The sequence below is a fragment of the Rhipicephalus microplus genome, chromosome 10, assembly GCF_043290135.1.
Source record: "Rhipicephalus microplus isolate Deutch F79 chromosome 10, USDA_Rmic, whole genome shotgun sequence".
Lineage (NCBI taxonomy): Eukaryota > Metazoa > Arthropoda > Arachnida > Ixodida > Ixodidae > Rhipicephalus > Rhipicephalus microplus.
Window position 1 is genome coordinate 45,619,782 of NC_134709.1, and position 21,374 is coordinate 45,641,155.

Sequence of the window (21,374 nt, forward strand, 5' to 3'; positions counted from 1 at the left end):
ATTACGGCACTGTGCTAATTAAAAAAAATTGAACGATGTTTAAGTCTCATATTTATTAAGAGAAATGATTTTCTCATTCAGCTGGTGCACTTAGCTTTTCGGCAGATTGTGGTGGCTGCGATCAGCCACCACCACGGTGCCTACTAAAACAATATTTCAGTTCTTTCATAATGTTGCCATAGAAGTTCTTTTACGGTGATTATGGCAATAAATAAATAAATAAATAAATAAATAATTTGTTTCACAAAGGTAAATCTCTTCATGCTTATTAAATTCTCAAGTACCAACGAAAAGTTAAAAGATAATCACATGTGAAAAATATTGATAAGCACAAACAATAATGATAAATATAGAGAAAGTAAAGCAAAGGGAAAGATAACTTGCTGCCAGCAGGGGCTAAAGCTGTATTGTCCAAATATTGCATGTTTGGGCACATTTTCATTTAATTACAGCGAAAGGTGTTACGAGATCAAAACCCTGGTAACGCGCGATGCAGTAGTTTTCTGCCGCGGCTGCCGGTGTCTGTAACCACTATTGCGAAATAAGAAAAAAAAACCTAGTACCAAGGACACAGTGGGGCTCAAACCCAGGTGCACTGCGTGCCAGCCCAGTATTCTAGCCCTGAGCCACGCTGGTGCTTGAGAATTGTTCGCAAACTCGCCATGGGCAGGCTTTATGTCGGGAAAGGAATTGCGTTAATATGAGTGACAAAGCATTTTAGAAAGCAAAAGAACAACGACATGTCACACAATACGAATAGTGTAACGAGTGGGTCGTCCAGTGCTCCAACCCATTACAAACGCTTGTTAACCTATTAACTTCAGGCATAATTCATCATCGTCGTCAGCCACTGCATGAACAATTCACACAAAATTCCTTGCAAGTGTTTAGCGGATACCACACTTCTCAGAAGAATGACGAAAAATAGCATAGTGAATGCCGGCCTACTACCCAAAAAATTTATTAATGCCTTAGTGGGTATCAAGCAAGTGTGCTTGCAGTAGTTATCCAATGAGTGTTTTGAAAACTCTCTGAAAGGCCACTCTTCTGCACAGGCGTGGAGTTTTTTTTTTAGTATCTTTCATATACTATACTTTTTGTTGGTACTTGAGACTTTCTTAGGCGTGAACAGATTTGCCTTAGTGTAATGAATGCCTGCACATATTTTTTTTTTGCTAAAAGTGCCATAACAGAAGCCTTATGGCAACATTACAAAAAAATGAAATATTGCTTTAGTAGTGATATGACTGTTTAAGTTGATAAGTCACCACAATCGGCTGCGAGTGAAATCGTGACGATTTATCTCTCCAGCTCGGCGCTGAAAGTGACCGATCTGAAACGACAAACTATAGCAGAAGACGGTGGCTTCGCTCCTTCCAGACACGACGTCACATGCATCATGACAAAACAGCAGTCGCCGGCAATAGGCGGGGTTTATGGCCGGTGACTTCAAGGGCTTGTCTTGCACCAAAATATTCTTTTACGAGCTTCCTTTCCATATCAATAGGCGTGAGAGACCTTTTACTTCTATCACTGAAAACCACAAATTGTCAGGTGACGTGACATGGCCCCCTAAGGGAAAACCGTTGCAACAGAGGTTCTCCAGCAGATGGACACTTGCCTGTGAAGGGATCCTGATATGTGCTAGGAACAGCATTTCCGATTACCATGCCCTTGGTGTTCTGAATAATGAAGTTCGCAATTTGGTCGAGGTAATACTGGTTCAGTTCGTGGCGGTGAATGAACTTCTGCGCGGCGTGCCACGGGTCCTCGGTCACATTGTACGGCAGCTTCATCTTCCCGCCGGTGTCCAAGTCAACGTCAAAGACATAGTCGTACTCCTGCATTGAAAGCACAGAGCCTTCTTAACTGGAGGAAACTGCAGTGCTACAGTGCTAAAATCATTCAGCTATAGAGTTTCATACAATAATTTCACAACTGCACCTAGACCCTAACATTCTTCGTTGGATTGAACAGTTTCTCACTAACCGTTCTCAGTCAGTCTTTGTTAATGGCCACCTATCTAACTCTCTCCCAGTCACATCAGGCGTTCCCCAAGGATCTGTCCTTGGTCCCCTTCTTTTCCTAATATATATTAACGACTTGCCCGACCATGTATCCTGCAGCATTCGCATGTTCGCGGACGACTGTGCCATTTATCACACTATTAGTAACCAGCATGATCAACTGTATCTCCAAACCAATCTTAACAATGTGTTTAATTGGTGTAACACATGGTTAATGACCCTTAATCCTTCTAAATGTAAACTCCTGTCCTTTTCTCGTCGTCATAGCCCATATCGTTTCCACTATTCTATTGTTAACACCGCAATTGAATCAGTACCATCTTATAAATATCTTGGAATAACCTTGTCTTATGATTTATCATGGCGTACCCACATCGCTAATGTAGTTTCAGCCTCTAATAAAGCACTTGGTTTCCTCAAACGCCATCTCCGCCTAGCCCCTCTACATGTAAAATTACTTGCGTACAAATCTTTAATCAGACCAAAATTAGAATATGCATCTGCCATATGGAGCCCACATCAAGCGTATTTAATCAAAGCATTAGAAGCGGTACAAAACCGTGCTGCCAGATTCATTCACTCATCTTACTCATACGATATCAGTATTTCATCTTTGAAAGCGAAATCTGGACTGCCACTCCTTTCTTTGCGCCGCCGCACTGCAACTCTCGTGCTTTATCACAAATTATTTCATTCTTCCCTCAATCAGCCACCTTGTATAGTAGCCGCAGCACACATATCTCATCGAACCAGTCATCCATTTCAGGTTTCCCGCCCATCTTCGCGCACCACTGCTTTTTCTGCCTCGTTCTTTTTTCGAGCAGCCACGGACTGGAACGGCCTCCCCCGGGACATCGCCAACATCACCTCATCATCTGCCTTTCAAGACCGTATTATTGATCATCTTCAATGCTAAAACAACTCTTACTGCTTATTGTTAACATAAATAAAACCCCACCCCTTATGTAATGCCCCTCCTAGAAAGGGGGGCCTTTAAGGTAATAAACTGAACTGAACTGAACTGAATACCTAGAGAGGAATCTGGCGCTGCGATCGTGTACCCCCATGAGAATGATGGGAAGTACAGGCTTCGGATTAGGTAGAGTAAGCAAGTGAAATGTCTACAGACCTTTTGCTACAGTTTCAGTTTCGTTCTTCGCGGAGCGCAGACAGTCGAGTGCGGCAGAACAGGCTGAAGCAGTGCCTTTCTTGCTCGAAGAGGCTAACGACCACTAGATCGCCTGATTTGCTGCGACATAGGAGCTTTGTGAGTCGCATTTCACAGTTTAAACGCAGTGTCGTCCACTCACCGCTGCGCCTAGATGTAGCGTCTCATGCCAGTGCTGGGTATTGCCTCGCGTTGATGTTTTTCCCGGGTGCCTCTTGCCTAAACTCATTGTAAATTGACTGCAAAGCAATGACGAAGCTAAGTAGACGCACCATCATGCTTCGCTGACTCGAATTCACAAGAAAACCAGAGGTGCGTTGTGGGCAGACCACTGGGACAGACGCACCTAGCATCGCAGAAGACGAAACGATACGTGTTTTTCACTTAATACTGTACTCTTATTTGCATTAATAGATAATGCGTACCTTTGAGAGAAAAACAAGCATGTTTCTTTTCAAGAGTTGTAAAAAATAATTCATTAAATCTTGATGCCAAATCTGGAACGCAACGGCAGAGCAATGCATACCCTGATGGTTATATTTTTCCATGTTTCATTTCTACGCCATGGTCACAAAAAATTTTTGCAATAAAATTTGCGTATAAAAGAATGAAGCAAGTTTTAATTTAATATTACTTCACATCATTTTGTTTTACACTCGGAAAAGAAGCGTTGCAAATTTCAAGAACCTTATCCATCCGAAGCAGATCCAAAGCCTGCACTTGCCATCATTCCCATGCGGGTACAAGCGCCGCTGAAGGAGCCCGCATAGACACTAGCGCCAGATTCCACTCTAGGTATTTTTGTATGAAACTCTATGCATTCAGCCAACCATGGGAATGATGCAAAGATTTGATTGCTCTTCGTGCTTACGATTTCAAAAACACTTGTGGTTTTGTTTGTTGTTCTGGCTTTTATTTCAAATAGAAGAATGACTCGTCATGAACTTCAAAAGCCCAGACAATTTTGGGAACAAGGTAACACTTATTTTAATCAAACCTATCAGAGTCACCCAAGTGAAAAAAAAGTACCAACGCGAACTTGTTTCGTCAGCAAGTACAAGCCACACAATCAAAAATGCGTGTTCATAAGTATTTTGGTTTGGTTTGCGGCGCACCAGTCAATGCATTCCTACGCCTTCTTTATTTAAATAAACTGAACACAAGCTATTGCCGAGAGGGTAGAGATACACATGGCCAAAAAAACGAGCAGGAGAAAGCAGCGAACTGTTGCGCACAGCACAGCGTTCACAGGTTGCACAGAAACAATGTGATGTTGATAACTGACGAGTATTCATGAGGTGTGTATACAATTGTAGTGGGAAATACAACGGACGCATTATGTTGCAAGGTCAACTTAGAAGTTTGACAGCCACATATCCTCTGCAACGAACACTTTTCGTGAACACCTACTACGGATTAAAAGAGCATGCCACCAGAGAATGCTAGCCCGACTACAAAAAGCAGCGCGCCTCTTGCGGCTGTTGTCTGGAGGAAGTTTTAAGCGCGCAGGACTCTTAGCATTTCTGTTTTCTCAGCAATTTGTGGCAGCAGTGAGGTTTGCCAACTGTTTGGCGGAGTATCAATCAAGGAAAGTCAAATATTTTTTTGTCTGAAAGCTTCACTAATGACTGCGGCTAATCTCTGTGCCTTCATATGGAGATGCTAGCAAACGATTACTAAGTGCACCCAACAAAAACCTAGCGGACGCGGCCAATACTTCCTGAGCACCAAGCATTTTGAATATCCCCTATGAAGCTGAATCAACTGTCAAGTTTTTAATGACCCCCAGAACACCTCCAGTAATTTTTTTTTTTCACTTCAAATGAACATATTGAGTTCAGAAAAGTCGGACAATCAACAATGCCGAACGCAGGAGTGCCACGAGCCGCGGGTGCCCTACACAATCCGAGAAACAATCCCCCTCCAGGCTTTTTAGCGATCCTCGGGGGATTCACCGCGACATCAACATCCTCCTCTCCTCATCATCCAGAATAAGAACCCATTCGTCTGTCTGCAGCTCGCTGCTATTTCTCCTCACACGTTAAGGAGGAGCACTCAACCAGGAGGAGACACAAGCCAACGTACAGAGCGTGGCGAAGAAACTCAAAGTGAGCAAGGGCCTCTTCTGCATTATCAAACACACTATGACAACACCATTCCATTCAACCTCTAGGATATGGGATCTTCAGGGTGGTCATGAACTCCCTCACACCCGATGAAAAAAACACACATCCAGTGGGTAGCAGACAATGCTATGCACATCTCGGATCTTGCAGTAGTGCATAATAGAGAGACCTTGTAACTGACTTTGATGAGTGTCATGACCTTCAGCACAACTGCTCATTCCTGTTATTTATTGATCTTGCGCGAGTGTGGCTCATTGTGCAATGTTTGCAGACTAGGGGGTACAGCTCGGGCATGTGGTGGCACTTTGTGGCAAGAAGTGCATCTGATGAAAATGACCCACTCGATTTACGTTGGCTATTGGCGAGTAAATAGCATGCTACTCACGACACCATTTTCTCGGGCAGTCTTTTCACGCAGAGGCCCAAGCTCACTCTCTACCAAGCTGCCAGTTCCCACAGTTAGATGTCGAACCGCAGGTAGCATGCTATTGGTCGATAGCTGACATAAATCAAGTGTGGCATTTGGATCAGGCGCCCTTCTTGCCACAGACTGCCACCACAAGCCAATGCTGTACTCTCTATAGTCGGCAAACATTGCTTAGTGGGCTCCACTAGTGCAGGAAAAATAACAGGAACGAGCAATTGCGATTTATCACAGGTGCCAAAGGTCGTGACACACCCCGAAGTAACTTTTTTCCCTCTACCATTTTTGCCAGCGTAGCTTCCACAGTGCTTACAAGAAAAGAAAAAAAAAAAGAAGAAAAAAGAGTACATCTGTTTGACAGACGCCTGTAACTCTGCTCTTTCTCCACAGAATGAAGAAATTTTTACAGCAATCAACTTGTGAGTTAATAATCTCTGATACTAAACGCATTCAATGGTTACACTGAAGTCTCATTAAAACAAAGTTGCATCTTACAGCAAAATAAGTTTGTTATATTCGAAAACTTGTTATAAAAGTATATTCCGAACACTATATTACAAGACTGTTCTCAATTCACTTCGTTATAACCAATATTTCGTTATATCTGGGTTCATTACATTGAGGTTCGAGTGTCCTTGTAAGGTGGTTGAAGACCTCCGACTGATCCAACCTCCGAATGTGCATGCGCAAACAAAGCAAAGTGGACCACTGACCTTTCCCTCGTACATGATCTTGCCAGCGGGAGCATCTGCGTTTGGTGTGCCCACGACGTCACCAATTTTCTGCCACGTATTGTCGGCTTCGACCCACTGGTATGCCGAGACCAGGTCTCCCTCTCGTATCAGTCTTGTGTGGCCGTCTCTATGACCTGCCGAGACAGCGCAACAAACGGACATCAGTGCAACAGTGCCCCCGTCAGCCTGAATATGGCAGGAATAAGCAGGTAGAGAAGCATGGCAGAGAGAGGGATAGAGAAAAAGGAAGGCCAGGAGGTTAACCAAGAAACATGGTAACAACACATTCTGATCATTTGCGTGGCAATAACATGCATTTCCTCGTGTGGAAAGATAATAATAATTGTTGGGGTTTAAAGTCCCAAAACCACCATGTGATTATGAGAGACGCCGTAGTGGAGGGCTCCGGAAATTTCGAGCACCTGGGGTTCTTTAGCGTGCACTGAAACGTAGGTACATGCGCCTCAAGCATTTTCGCCTCTGTCGAAAATGTGGTCGCCGTGGTCGACATTCGTTTCCGCGACCTGCGGGTCTGCAGTCGAGTGCCTTAGTTACTAGAATACTGTGGTGGGTCGTTGTGTGGAAAGAAAAAGAGTGATGCAGTGCGTGAGGGTGCTCATACATGCTGTAAGGTCGTTTTCAAGTCACAGTGCCCAGCTGTTGTACTTAGCTTAATTTCTGCGGAGCAAGAGATGGGCCCTGTGTTCTCGCAGTGCTGTGTTCACGCACCCAACAGGTGTTGCCTCGCGGGAGCAAGGTTACTTGGGTGCAAGAATATGAGCACCTAGTCCTTTTAGGGGCGGAGCTCCTGAAGTCACAAGTTTGTCCTTTTACTATAACTTGTTCGTGACAGTCTAGTTGATGGATGACTCAGCAGGTGGCGTTAGTGTGAGTGACAGACAGACGGACAGACAGACGGACAGACAGACGGATTCTTGGTTTATCGATAAAACCGTCTGAAGCTTCGCCCCAGTCATCATCATTCACTCCGTGAATATGTTGTGGTTCTTTGGGGGGATCGGTGCACTCGTGAACAGTAAGCTTAATTGCAGGTCCGGGGCTCATCAACATTGCAACACCACAGCTCATCCCCATGGGTTCCCGGGGTATGTTGAACGTCGGCAAGTCGCAATTCGTCATACATTGCTCCTGTTACATCGCCTGTGTTTTAGTGCCGTTAATTGGGTTATTAGGCATGTTAATTCAACGTCCATGTATTGGTTTTTACGAAGGCGTGTAATGTGTAAGTTTACTTCAAAAGCATTTATATCTCAGTCACACAGGCACTTTTGAAAGGACCATCAAAACACCATGTCAAAGATGACAAGCAAAATGAAAAAAGAAAATACTAGAGAAAAAGTGAGTGAAATGCCAGCAAAGCAGAGAAGCCGAATTAACTGGAGGTGTGTGCGGGCACACCATATTAGAAGGCGGGCGCGTGCAGAAGAGAACAGCGTGACAAAGACGGTGGATGACTGCTGATGGAGCGGGAAGCCTGGTTCCTGCCCCAGCACTACAAGCTTGAGTTCACTTGAGTTCTTGCCTAGGTGGGTGGTCGGTTATTCCCTTGTCATCTACCTGACTGGCTGTGCAGCAAGTTGCCAGGATGGGTCTGCGCTTTCGCCGCCGACCTCAAACGAGCCTTGGCTAGCGCCTATTTGGTTGCCCTGCTAATGGTGCACGGGCTAGAGGAGCCTGGGACGGGCCTGGAGTGCTTCCTGGCCTTGTCTCAAGCAGCCAGAGAAGAGGGCTCTAGGCAATTTTAATCTTTTGCCGCTTTTTAACCGTTGACATTATACAGTACAACTTATCCTAGGGCAAGTTGGTACTTACTGAACCTCATATAACAGTGTGAGACTACAAAAGTAAAAGGCTGTCAGGGGAGGAAAGAAAGACAGCACTACAAAGAGCGCGCAGAACACTGGCCTCCCGCATATAGCCCTCCTTAAAATAACACAAGACCTAAGCCTTTTGGGTCAGCAGACAAGAAAGATATATATATTATTTGAAACAACCACATCAGAGACTATTTAAGGCTCAATTGAAGAGAGGGAACCAAGGAATCTGGACAGCGCACGCAAATAGCCGATCCGAAAATGATGCCAGAAAGAGCATCACCTTTTTCAAAGAGGGCTTCCTTGCCGGGCAGTTCGTTGATTTTGAGGTCACCAATCTCCTGAGCTGGCAGTGCGAACTTGGCGACCGCCTCCGCAAATGCCGCCTGCTCTTCAGGCGGCGCCTGGAGCTCTTTGTGCCTCGTGAACACTCGAGCGACGCCGTCACTGTAAGCAAACGCACACAAGATATCTGAATACACTGCAAATCCGAGTAGAGCTGTAGCTCATTGTAACAAACATTGGTATAGCAATTTACCAGTTATCGGCTTTGTGTGGTATATCATACAAACTTTGGTTGGTCACGCTTCATATAAGTGACAATCTATAGTGAAACCAAAAATGTCAAAGCTGACGCATTTCTCTGTAAGGATGAGATTTCTTCACACGAGGCACGAAAGGTAACACAAAAAGTAATGTAAATATTGAAATACGATTCACAACCATGTTTTCTAAGTGCAGCTGCAAAGCGCATCATCCTTCAAATAAGTGTGAACACAAGCCTGTTTTACAGCCATTATGGTCGAGGTCTGCCCTGTATCACAGATAGAAAATTATCAAGTAGTCACCAGCCATTAAAAAAAAAAGTCACCAATAGATATATATTAAAAAAAAGCACCCTTATTGGCCCAGTGGCCAGAACTTGTCAATGCACATTTTCACACATGTGCGCCTATGAACGACCATTGTTGACACTGCATACAGCAACATTTTATAGCTGTGGTGTGCGCAGCACACCACAGCCATAAAATGCTGCTAAAAGCCATAAAAAGGCGAACGTGCACAGGTGGACAGTGACTGCGCAGCACACCACCGCAGTCACTGTCCACCTACGCATGTTCGAGTCCTCGACCAAAGAACTCATCGCTCAACTAGGCAGAAACTTGCGGACAACTTCGGATTAAGGTTTACTGCCTTCCATCTGGTAAATAATCGCTTTTTTTTTGCCACCATCAGCATCCCGCAGTTGCCACATTTTTTTGGTCTAAATGACACAGACGGAATGGGTGGTGTCGGAGTCATTTCAGCAGATCAGGCCTCCTATTCCAAGCGACGAACAAGAGCAAGACAGCCAGCGTAAGATGCAGATAAGGCTTAGTCACGGGGGACATACGAGTGTTCGGTCACGAGATTATGTTCCTTTAATGGCTTAAATGGTGATGCTGCGAAGTTGTCCGAATAAAAAAGCACGTCCCAGTTTTTAGCGTCCAAAGAAGAAGTCGGCAATTATACTGTTATACAATGCATGTCAGATACAGCAAACAAACTTTTGGTCGCAATACTACCTCGTTATAACAAGGTTAGATCGATTGCTTAAGCATCTCCATAGACGATCACAGAGTTCACATTTTTAAGCACAGGTGTTGCAGTGTTCCCAGTTCAAGTGTTGTTTTTTTTTCTGGGCACCGACTTGGTTTAAAGCAATGGGTTTTCTAAACCAATTTGAGCAATGGTTATGGTTATGTTGAAAACTCGGCAACTTAGTGAATGTTAAGCTGCGAATTTGCTCACAAATGTTCAACGTGCCATAACTTTGTTTGAATTGGTATAGAGCATATCTTTTTGTTGCACTGCACACGATTATGATTGCCAATTATTGTGGCATGTTGATTTACTTTTACAACTTTCTCAGTTTATGAAAAATATTCACCCTAAAATGCCATCGAAATATTTCATATTATATAAACCACATGTTGTAATAGAAAAAAAAAATTGCATACATTAAAGCCAGTACAAAAATATACACAAATTCAGCAAGTTTCCTGACATATCAATGAAAAAAATTGGCCCCGTATCTGCATGTTAATCTGCAAATGTCGTCGAAAGACAATAGTCTTGCGCCTGGAGAGATCGAACAAAACATTTATTTGATGTTCTGCGCAGAAAAATCGGTGAATGATATTCTGGAGGCGCTGCGTTAGAGTGCCTCGAGCTTGCAGCGGAGGTGAACGCGCGCACCAAGTCACGTCACACGTGATACATGAGTGCTATCTGGCAGTTATCTTGGAAAACGAAACGCGCGGCCTTGAGATGGGCGTGTGCGCTTGTCTCAGAGGTGATAATGTGTAGAACGCAAGGCGACGGGTAGGTGCCACCACCGTCTTGTCTTAGCAAAGCATTGGGAGCACTTGCCTTTTCGTACAAGCGTTGCATGGTCAGCACAGCGTGAAAAACGCTACGGTCTTTAGAATAACTCATACGTGCCTTTTCTAGTAAAAGACGCACATACAGAATATATACGTGTTGTTATGTTGCCTCAGATATGCGCAATAATTGCTTTTTAATTGACAATCGCACAAGTATGAATGCTGAATCTTGAGCAACATTGGTGGGCGCTGCAGATGGGTCGGCCCTTTGGGGTATCCGCTGGAGCCGTTTAAAGTGCCCAGTACTGTTAAGAGTGAACAAACAGACAGAGAGATAGACAGACAAAAATTTTGGCGTCGAAGGTACCCAAGAAAGACTCTCGCCTTTAAAATTCTTTGAAAACTGAAACATACACATAAATTAAAAAATACAAATATCTTTATGCACGTTTCAAAAGCATTCTCACCTTGTGCCAGCAATGATGTCACCATTGGCCAGGCACGCCACCGACCACACCGAATGCGCTGGAAATGATATCGTCTGAATGCAGTCACCACCACAAGCCCAGACACGCACAGTCCGGTCTTCGCCACCCGTGACAAACTCCTCCGTGCCACCGGGAGAGTCGGGAAGTGCACATATCGAGTAAATGTAGTTTCCGTGTCCCGCGTACACGCGCAGGCACTCTCCGGTGGCCGTCCAGTGCCGTATGGTCTGGTCGTTGGAGGTGGAGAGGAACTCCATATTGGAAAGGATGGCTAGACCGCGGACGCAGTCTTCGTGACCTGCGACAACGCAGAAAGAGGAAAAAGAAGGATGTTCAGGAGCAGGTGGGGGGTGGAAGAAATGAGAAGTGGTCAAGCAAGGAGTTTCACTCAAGTTGAATTGCCTCAAGCTTACTCGGCGTTGAACATGGTAAGAGTTATTGAGCTAGGTTTACTTTCAGACTCGATGATGTACTTCACGACCTACACGTTCACTAGACACTCTGCACATTCTTTATTCTCCGCACCACATGCCCAACATGTCCGACTTCTCCATACCCTCGTCTCTCCCCTCCCATATTCCCGCACGCGCACGTGCACCCCCTTCTGTTCAATCTACACTCTCACTGTCTTGTCCCTCCACTGTCAACCACACACAACCTTTGAGAGCTGCGCCCAACACCTGGACACTTCTTACTCCATCTCATCTCTCACAATACGTAAAAACTAGGGGCCTGCAAATAATGAAATTTCATCTTGAATCAAACTAGAGTCGAAGAGTGCCAAATAGTGGCAAAAAATATCGAGTATGAAACACATGAAAAATTGGGGGACCCTTAAAGGGGTAATGACACAAAAATTTCGGCCTCCTGTTTTTTTGGGAGCCTGTTTACTCACAACATGACACACAGTTTTCTGCAGTGTGTGACAGATCATTAATTACAGGCTTATTGTCAAGCCGATTCAGCTTTCAGTTTTAAAAACGAACAAGCCACCAGGCGCAATTATCACCGCCTAGCGTGTGTAACGCTCGACGATGTCAACACACAGGCCTATCACGGACTTTCGCCCAGTTCGCATAAAGAAGTTTTTTTGAACAGGAAACGGGACAGCAGTGTCATCAAACATGACTTTCAACTCGTGTTACGGCCACGGACTCACGAGCAGCTGCCGAGTAATAGTCTGCTGGAGCAAATGCAGCCAATGAAGAATGGCTACGATGTCGTCATAACCTGCTCCAGCGTAGTCCCGTGAGGGAAGTGGGGGGTCCCCAAGGATCCCCTTTGAAGATGCAATAAGAGTGATGAATTCAATTGCTCACGGAAACTTCAAAATTTAAAATACCTTCCGAGCTATATTCGCTGATGATATTATGTAAAAATAACCAGTGGTGTCATGGTACGAAGGATCGTATGTGACGGTCACGTGAGGTAGCGCCGGGTCCCAGGCATGGTGGTCGAAGGACACATAGGTACATTGCAAGCATGTCCGCGAGAGTGCGATTTAGGCGCCCGGTGAGGCCACTTGTTTTGGGATTGTAGGAAGTGGTCAACTTGTGCTGTGTCGAGGAAGAGTGCAGAAGAACGTCGATTACTCGTGACAAAAACGTGTGGCCGCAACCCGTGAGCGGCTAGCAAGGAGCGCCACGGTGTAGGATGACATTGTGGAGCGAAAAGTACGCAACGTCTCTAGAGGTGCTGGTGGGGAGCGCTCGAGTCATGGCACACATAGTCGCATAGTCTATAGCAACGACGACACACCTGTTGCCCGATTTCGACTCGGGGGAAAAAAACTGAGAAGATCTATACCAACCATACTTTGCAGATGACATACTAATGCCCACAGGAATAGATTCTGCAGGCTATCTCGGCCGCGAAATTTTTTGTCAGTACCCGTTCAAGCTTCGCCTTCAAGAGTTGAATGCATTAGTGATATCCTGTCCTTAGTGCATACTTGAACCACTTGGTGCCTACATTTTATTATATGCTGTTACTCCAGAAATTTAAATTGTGGATTACTACAATGTAATTAATAAAACTGAAAGTGGGTTGTGTAAGCGAAATTTTTGCATACGGCTACATTCTGCGTAATGGGTAACGTGCTTTATAAACCACGAGTAATTATGCACGTGAAATGTTTTCGAACTTGTTAAGCACCATTTATAAGGGAATACGCTCAGTAACGTGTGTGCCTGTTGTAAAAGGTGGCCGGCCCTAAACCACGAGATAGTTATAATAATAGCCTGTCCTGACGCTAGATAGCAAGGTACACTTGTACCACGCAGTATTACTGCTATATTACATGTATTGTGAAGCCTGTGTAAAGGACGGGTGTGTTTGTACGGCATGAATGTTATCTTCATTTTCAGGCAGATTTTTAAAATATTTCCAAGCAAACACGTGGCTGTGTGGTAGAACACCGGCTTGCCACCCAAACGGCCCAGTTTCAATCATTGCTCGAACCCAATAGTTTTTATTATTCTATTAGCATTTTACTCAATTTTTCGGTCACAGACAATATGATTTTTCGCTCACAATCAACGATGCCAATGACGACACTGACGTCGAAATTCTCGTGAGACGAGTTTTTTAAACGCTATCATGTAAATATTTTGTTGAAAATTGAAAGAAAGACAGTAATATTGTACTTCATGGTCAAGAGTGCTCTGGACCGAAATTCTTAGGGTGCCTGCACCCAGTATCGTTTTGACCACACCTTGGAACGATGGGAATTTCTGAACAAGCGGTACGGTGTGGCTGAGGTGGCTGCATAGCGTGACCAATTTTCATATGCGAAACCAATCACTGACTGTCCTGCAGGCCATAGTATGGAGATTTTACGGCGCTTGCAGCACATGCGACTTAACTACGAAAGAGGTCCATGCCTTCGTTTCAAAAGTGAGTTTGTGGCGGGGTTGACAGTTTTTTCCGGTGTCCTTTATGTGTGCGATACATACAAAATTGGTGTCAGATACAAAATTGGTGTCAGTTTTAACGAAAACGCATACTGTAACCATGTTATTGTTAGTTCTAGCCATTCCAACTTAACCAAGTGCACCCTAAGCCTTTGTTGTGTTTTCAATATTTGACCTATCAAATTAGTATTAATGAAGCACTCACAAGAAGAGTACAGCATCCCAATAGCTTTTTTTCTTTGCATTTTTTTTATGATGCATTCATACACTTCAGTTCACGTCATGTTAGAAACTTTCAATACAAGTTATTCCAAGGTCGAATCAAATTATCCGATTAGGTACTATTCACTCTAAATTCGAAAACCCGAATAGTAGTCCCACACCCCTGATAAGAACACTGCTAAAACAAGCAGTTGCCGCCCTTGACAAGCCTACTTATGGAAATGTTGACGTCCGCAAAATTTTTTACCCTGTGACTTCACACGAATGAAGAGGACAAGATTTACACAAGATGGAATAATTAGCAAACATAACTAGTGGGAATCCATTAAGTTATCAGTGAACAAGGAGAAATCTCCTAGCAGCAATCTGTTAAAAAGTTCAATTCTTGGTTTACCACACTACAGTGGCGACACAACAGTGACATTTGGAGGCATGCAGTAGTTACAGAGGAGCAACACACGGAAGAGAGCTTAGATGCTTCTGCTCTACTACAAGCTCCGTCCCTTGCCACAACTAAACTCAAACCCCATTAAAACATAATTGAATCTTACATGAAAATAAGTTCGTTATAAAGGAATATTTTTAATGTTATATTGCAAGACTATTTTTCATTTACTTCGTTATAACCAATATTTTATCATATCCAGATTCGTTATCTCGAGGTTTGAGTGTACTTGCCAGATTCTTGTGGCCTCTCAGTGCCAAAGGCAGACTTTTCCCATTGGTGATGCGACAAAACAACTTACCGGTGAAGATCCGCTCGCATTTTCCAGCCCTCCACAGTCTCACGGTCTTGTCAGCCGATCCGGTGAGCATGATCCCCTGCTTGGGGAAAATTTGGACTGCCCATACTGTGTCCTGGTGGCCCTCGAGGGTCATCACGCACTTCTGGCCGTACCAGACACGTGCCGTCTTGTCCCAGGATCCGCTGAGAAGCGTGCCAAACTGCCCTGCTGCCAGAGCACAGACTGCAAAGGTGGACAACTTGTTGTTATTGGTGTTCATTAATTTTTTTTTTATCTGTATAATACAGTTTGTAACCACTCCCATGTGTAGTTATTGCTTTGGCCCTTAGGGTACAATAAATAAAATGAAGTAACATAACACAGCAGTACGTAATGGCAGGCGATCGCTTTCTTGCAATGTGGCATGTGCACTGAACACACACATGCAAGCAAATACAAGTGTACTTGGTACATAACTGATGCCAAGTTTTTCAACTGGATTCCTTCTGCTATAACATGGCTAAAGGGACACCAAACAGAAAAACAATTTTTCTCATAGTATCTGTAAACTACACTTTCATGATTTCAATATCAAGACGCTTGCCACGAGAATGCAGAAAAAAAAAGAGAAATTTAGCCTAACAAGCCCACTGGAAAGCTTGAGCCCCTTCAGCAACGTGAAATTGCAAGATATTTATGCTAACACAAGTATTACGCTGGAGCTTCGATGATTAGCCATTGGTGGAATATTTCGCGCCAAGAGCAATGTGAGACCACAGAGGTTCAATGAAAATTTATACCACACAATTTCCACTAAGTATTTGGGATGTGGCAAAAATGAGCCGCTGCAAAATCCTAGTGTTCCGGCAAAAGACCATCTCAGAGTCAAAGGAAACAATGCCAGTCTATGGGTCTTTCGCAGCACCCACTAATATCAAAACAATTACATAGTCTAAATTTTCTTTTAAACTGCTGTATCAGCTTTATCTCCTTAACCATTCATACCAAAGTTTCAAGAAAGCAATGTAAACATGTGAGGGGCGGTTATCAAAATGACATCATTATGGCTGGACTCCCATCCAGAAGAGAAATAAATATTGTGAGTGGATGCATATATTGTCAGTGGATGCAGAAACATCAAGAATTAAATACCTAACACTATGGTAAATGTTATAAAAGACCATGTGCCACAAAACATAGCGCGACAAACAAAAGAAGATGTATATGCATGCACTCTCAGTAACAGTCTGATGCAAGCACTTTAAATATGGCATTTAATATACGGGGGCATGCAAGGCACAAAAAATTTAGAGGGCCCATAAACAGCCTCTGTTAATACGTAGAACAAGTGCATTATTCTCTCCCAGCACCTCCCATCTTTGCAGCGAAATTCGCGATGTCGGCTGCTTGTTCACCCGGCGTCAGGATGAAATAAGCTCTCGATTGATTGATATACGAGAGATATTTGTTGTGAATTACTGCCTACCTGGTTCTACCATCTAGTTGCACGCCCGTTCTGCGTCGTCTCGCATGACCATCACGAGCGATAAGCCGATTCACTTCATTTTCTGCGTTTGCAACTGTGCAAGCGTAAATGGCAGCATGCAGTCGAAGAGCGCAAAATCACAACTGGCTAAACGCTTACCGCTGGCATTCCGCGTGTTTTCTGAGAAATAAGTGGGGAGGAGAAAATAGCACTTGTGGGATCGATAGCTAAGGTGAGACAATCTAATCTGTCGCCTTTGTACTCTGTGTAGTTTAGTGCATAATTTTCTAGAAATATACTAGATGGAACCCTGGCGCTAGTTTCTATGGGAGCTGCAACGCACGGTACTTAGGCGAGCATGAGAATAATGGGTAGTACGTGGATTTGTCTAATCTTTGTACTTCCGGCTCAGTTTGGCTTTGCGTGTCTTGGAGCTGCTTTGTCACAAGACGACAATTGACAAATGTTTAGCAATTGCTCGCCACCTTAACCTTTCACGCTCACCAATTCGAATTGAGTCGGGAAGTTCAAAATAGTTTGTCTTGCTCGAAACAATACCAAAACACTGCAATAAACAAAGCCACAAGTGTGTTCACAGCCCGCAAGCACGAAAACTAGGCAAATGCATGCACTACCGAGCATTCTCATGGTCGCTGAACGATCCTAATGCTAGCATCCCCTCTAGTTAATTATACGCAACCGTGGCTTAGCGGCCTTTTAGGATATGGGGTAACGGAGGCCTAAACTACATACCAGCTCCGCTATGTCCCAGCAGCTTGTACAAGGGCTGCGGGGAATCGGGGCTAAAACAGTAGATGCCGCAGTCATTGCTGCCCACCAAGATGAGGCCGGACGGGTATTGGTCCGAGGGTGGCACCGTGCACACGCTGGACACAAAATTGCTCGGCCCCATCAGGCACTGGCTTTCGTAATAGTCGTAGCGGCCCCTGCGAGAAAATAGAGCCCCTGACAGTCTCGTACGGCTGGTTCACAGTGTTTGCGCAACTCTGAACGAGCCAACCACAATACTCTCGGTGCAACTAGGCTTGGCCAAGGAGTTTGCTACAAAGATCATCAAGCGAAACATGGCCTTCAGTGTCTCGCCTTGACGAGTTTCATTAACTACAACTGAAAGGCAGTAGAATGGGCCAGAGAACAAACAGCAGTAGCGGATTCACATTAAGCAGAAAAAAAAAAAGAACCTGGGCCAAACACGTAGTATGTAGGAGACAACCTATGGTTAATCTGAGCAACGAAATGGTTACCAGGGTATGAAAAAAAAAGCAGTAAATATTGGCCGATAGTTTGGTGGGGCGATGAAGTTAAAGAAGATCGTATGAATTAAGTAAAATCACTTGACGTAGAACACAGCGCATTGGCTGAATGAAATGTTTTATATATCTGACATCTTTCATACCTTAGTGCGGAGATGCCAGCTATGCCCCTGACCTAACTAGGCAACATGGACAGGCATTTGCTTACACACACACTTAAAAGTACCCTGATGGTTTTCAAATTTTGTAAAGGCTAATAATAATAATTGGTCCAAAAACCATGATACGATTATGAGCTCGAGTGTACACTGCATCCTCGGTATGTACTATCGGCGTCAAATGAAACTCAAACAGCGGCAAGCCTTCGCGATGGTATAGTCCGTGCCATCCACTTATCACCATGGACAAATACGCATATATGTGCAGAGCTGCCAAACGGGATGCGTGTCCCTGTCAATAGTGTTAACTGGACGGTGTGCACTGTACCATCGTGAAGACTTGTCGCTATTCGGGTTTCATTTGACACTGATAGTACACTGACAATGCACACTATATGGGCCAATACCATGTCGCCTCATCTGACACGCAACCGCAATAGTGAGATCGAGCCCGTGACCTTTGAGTTGGCAGCCGATTACTGTAACCCCTGATCCACCATAGCAAACGGTAAAATGTGTTCTGCTTGCATAAGTTGTATTTACCAAAGGATCAACAGGGGTGCAGAATAGAAGCTCGAAACCAGTCATATATGAAGATGTTTTTCCATTCATTGGAGCACTTGAACAGAGAGCCTAGTGATGCCGTGTTTTTTAATGTAATTTTTATGAGAGCGATTGTTATGTAAACAGTGCTGGCTATGTGAGTACACAAAACCGTGTGCACATGAGCACCGAATTCGCAACTATTTTAAACAAACACTTTTGAAGTGAGAATTTATTTGACTGCTGAAGCCGGTTGCATGTAATACAAAAGCCAAGCAATATGTAATCCCCAACCCAGAGTGAATTTTGATATCAATCCAAAGGCTAGCTAGCAAGTGCATAACTATCAACTGTAATGTATAATTCATGTATAGTAGTAGCCTAGTGCTCACAACATCTGTTGTTATGACTGGAGTGGGACATAGGCATCTAGCTTGGCAATCTGGTTACGATACGCAACAAGGACAATGCAACAGGCACCTGCGTGCAGGAAATGCACACATGGTCTGTTGTCTCGTGCATTTCCTGTGTCTGTGTGCTGAGATCCGCAAAGCTGTCTTGCACAATAATAGGCAGCACATATTTCATGCAGGCCACAGTGCCGGAAAATTTGCAATAAGAGAAATTCTATGAAACGAAAGCACAGTATTACGAGGCACGCATTAGTGGACATTGAAACATGGCTGACGCGACCGGGAATCGAAACCGAATCCTCAAGCTTAGCTGCACAGCACCTCAGCCGTTTAGCTGCCACAGTGATTTCAAACATCCAGCCCTACACAAAATGCGTAGATATTTTTTATTTGCTTTCGATATTCCCCATCTCACACGGAGACAAAGTGGTCATACCAATAATGTGAGCATAGAGCCGAATACACACATTCCAGAGTACAATGGAGTTCTCTACAAAGAAATGTTCTTTGTAATACAACATTAGCAGTGTGGTGGTTCGGGCTAGTTGCTATGACATGTCGATAGCCCTTCTTGTCCCTTTGTTATCGTTCTGCTTTCGCGCTATAACTGTCGTCACAACATTAACGTTTTGAATTCTATATCGCGAGCATTTCACACACAGCCACTCGGAACATAGCAGTGCAAAAAATCTCCGAACAGACTGAATGAATGATAAAATTTTAGTTTAAATTTCTCAGGCTGTCGAAGCTAAGGCTGTCAACAGCTGAAGGATATGCCACAATGCATCATATCAGGAAATGTCGTACCATGACTAAAATTTGATTGATTGATATGTGGGGCCCCAAAACCACCATATGATTATGAGAGACGCCGTGGTGAAGGGCTCCGGAAATTTCGACCACAACGGGTTCTTTAACGTGCACTCAAATCTGAGCACAGGGGCCTACAGTATTTTCGCCGCCTCCCTCAGTACCGTGACTTAATGTGAATTGCGCAGTATATATATATATATATATATATATATATATATACTTTTTGTTGCATCATTTGGTGCAGCCACTTACTCCAAATCAGTTGGACAACTCGTGTTCCCCAGAAAACTGAGTCAACTGTGACCGTGCAAAAACAAAGAACATCCAATGCCATTGAAGCAATACTGTTCAATGCAAAAGAACAAAACTGGCTATGAAAAATCGATGTGTTGTTGATCACTGCTAGAGTAAACAAGAGACGGCAAGCTCGGGCAAAATAAAGGACGGTTTTCAAAGGAATGATGATTGCCACGCTAGTTTTTTTAATATACGTTTTCTACCAGTCTCCTAAGTTTTTTTTTTTTTTTTCGGGACTGTGCGCCAGCATTTGCAAAGAAGGCGTGTTTTCTAGCTCAAGAGCAACCCGACATTCAATAGTGGGTCAATGCGCTCACGGCCGTCATCAAGGCCGACGGATCTGGGCTCCGCCAGGAATAGAATGCGAAAGTCGATAAAAACCGACGCGCTGCGTGGAATGGCATGGTTCGCGCATGTCAGAGGAGCCTTTTAACACCTACTTTACACATGACACCCCGAGAGTTTGGGTCATTTTAGGTGTTTCTTACGCGAACGGCACCTATTATAAACTTTCCCCTGGGGGTGTTAAAAAAAACTCGTACCCCGCTACACCGCTTAGAACGTGAAATCTAATCGTCCTTAACGAAGCATGGCTAGAATATGTAGCCACTCGCTTTCGCAAGAACATAAGCTTCGATATCATAGGCGGAACTGGCCGGAGTTTTTGACCAATTATAGAGTTTTTCGTGGCTACTCGCGCTCAGACGTCAGCAACGATTAAGTACGAATGACTAGTAGTAAGATGGATAAACGAACCAAAACAAAGGCGATTGCGATAAACTACATGTCTGTCTTTTTTATTGCAGTATCCGCGTAAACTAAAAAGTAAACTAGTACAGTTGCGCGAACACGTTAAAAAAGAGCGAAAAACTGTCGCCGCCGGTTTACAAAGCTCCCAGGAGCCGGCAACGACGGCGAGTTCGTATCGTTGTCAATGACGTTGGTGGGTACGCACTCGTTTGGCAGCCATATCCGCGTCGTCCGGTCTCGCGAGCCAGTGACGATGGCACCTTCGGGTTTGTGCGCGGCCGCAACAGCCCTCACGTCCATCGAATGACCCAGCAAGGAGCATCGCAGCCGGTACGGCGTTGCCGCCATCTTTCTCTTGGGTTGTGGATGAATGAGTATTGGCCACTGCTTCTCTCAAGCTCAACCACGTCAGTTTCGTATTACCCAAACAACCCCCGTTTTAAAATTCTTGCTTAATTTTGTCAAGAAAATCAACCATACAACTAAAAAATAATTATACACGTTTAAATCAATTACCAAGTGCAATAAAAACAAGAGTTGACGTCACTTTTAAGTTCCTACGTCAGTTACTATTTTTACTGTTAATTTTACTGTTGTGTACTACAAGCTACAT

At 44.2% G+C, this 21,374-nt stretch overlaps 1 protein-coding gene across 1 annotated transcript in view; it reads right to left on the bottom strand.

Annotated features, from left to right (window-relative positions):
• Window positions 1-21,130, bottom strand: part of Plap (phospholipase A2 activator protein) — a 33,621-nt gene extending 12,491 nt beyond the window's left edge. Inside the window, exons 1-7 of the mRNA XM_037431792.2 lie at window positions 20,967-21,130; window positions 17,267-17,460; window positions 15,049-15,270; window positions 11,148-11,466; window positions 8,598-8,761; window positions 6,459-6,613; window positions 1,622-1,841 (exon numbers count right to left, since the gene is read on the bottom strand). Of these exons, the coding sequence (XP_037287689.2) occupies window positions 1,622-1,841; window positions 6,459-6,613; window positions 8,598-8,761; window positions 11,148-11,466; window positions 15,049-15,270; window positions 17,267-17,460; window positions 20,967-21,109 (1,417 nt within the window). The 5' untranslated portion in view covers window positions 21,110-21,130. The remainder of the gene's footprint in view (window positions 1-1,621; window positions 1,842-6,458; window positions 6,614-8,597; window positions 8,762-11,147; window positions 11,467-15,048; window positions 15,271-17,266; window positions 17,461-20,966) is intronic.
• Between the last annotated feature and the right edge of the window lie 244 nt (window positions 21,131-21,374).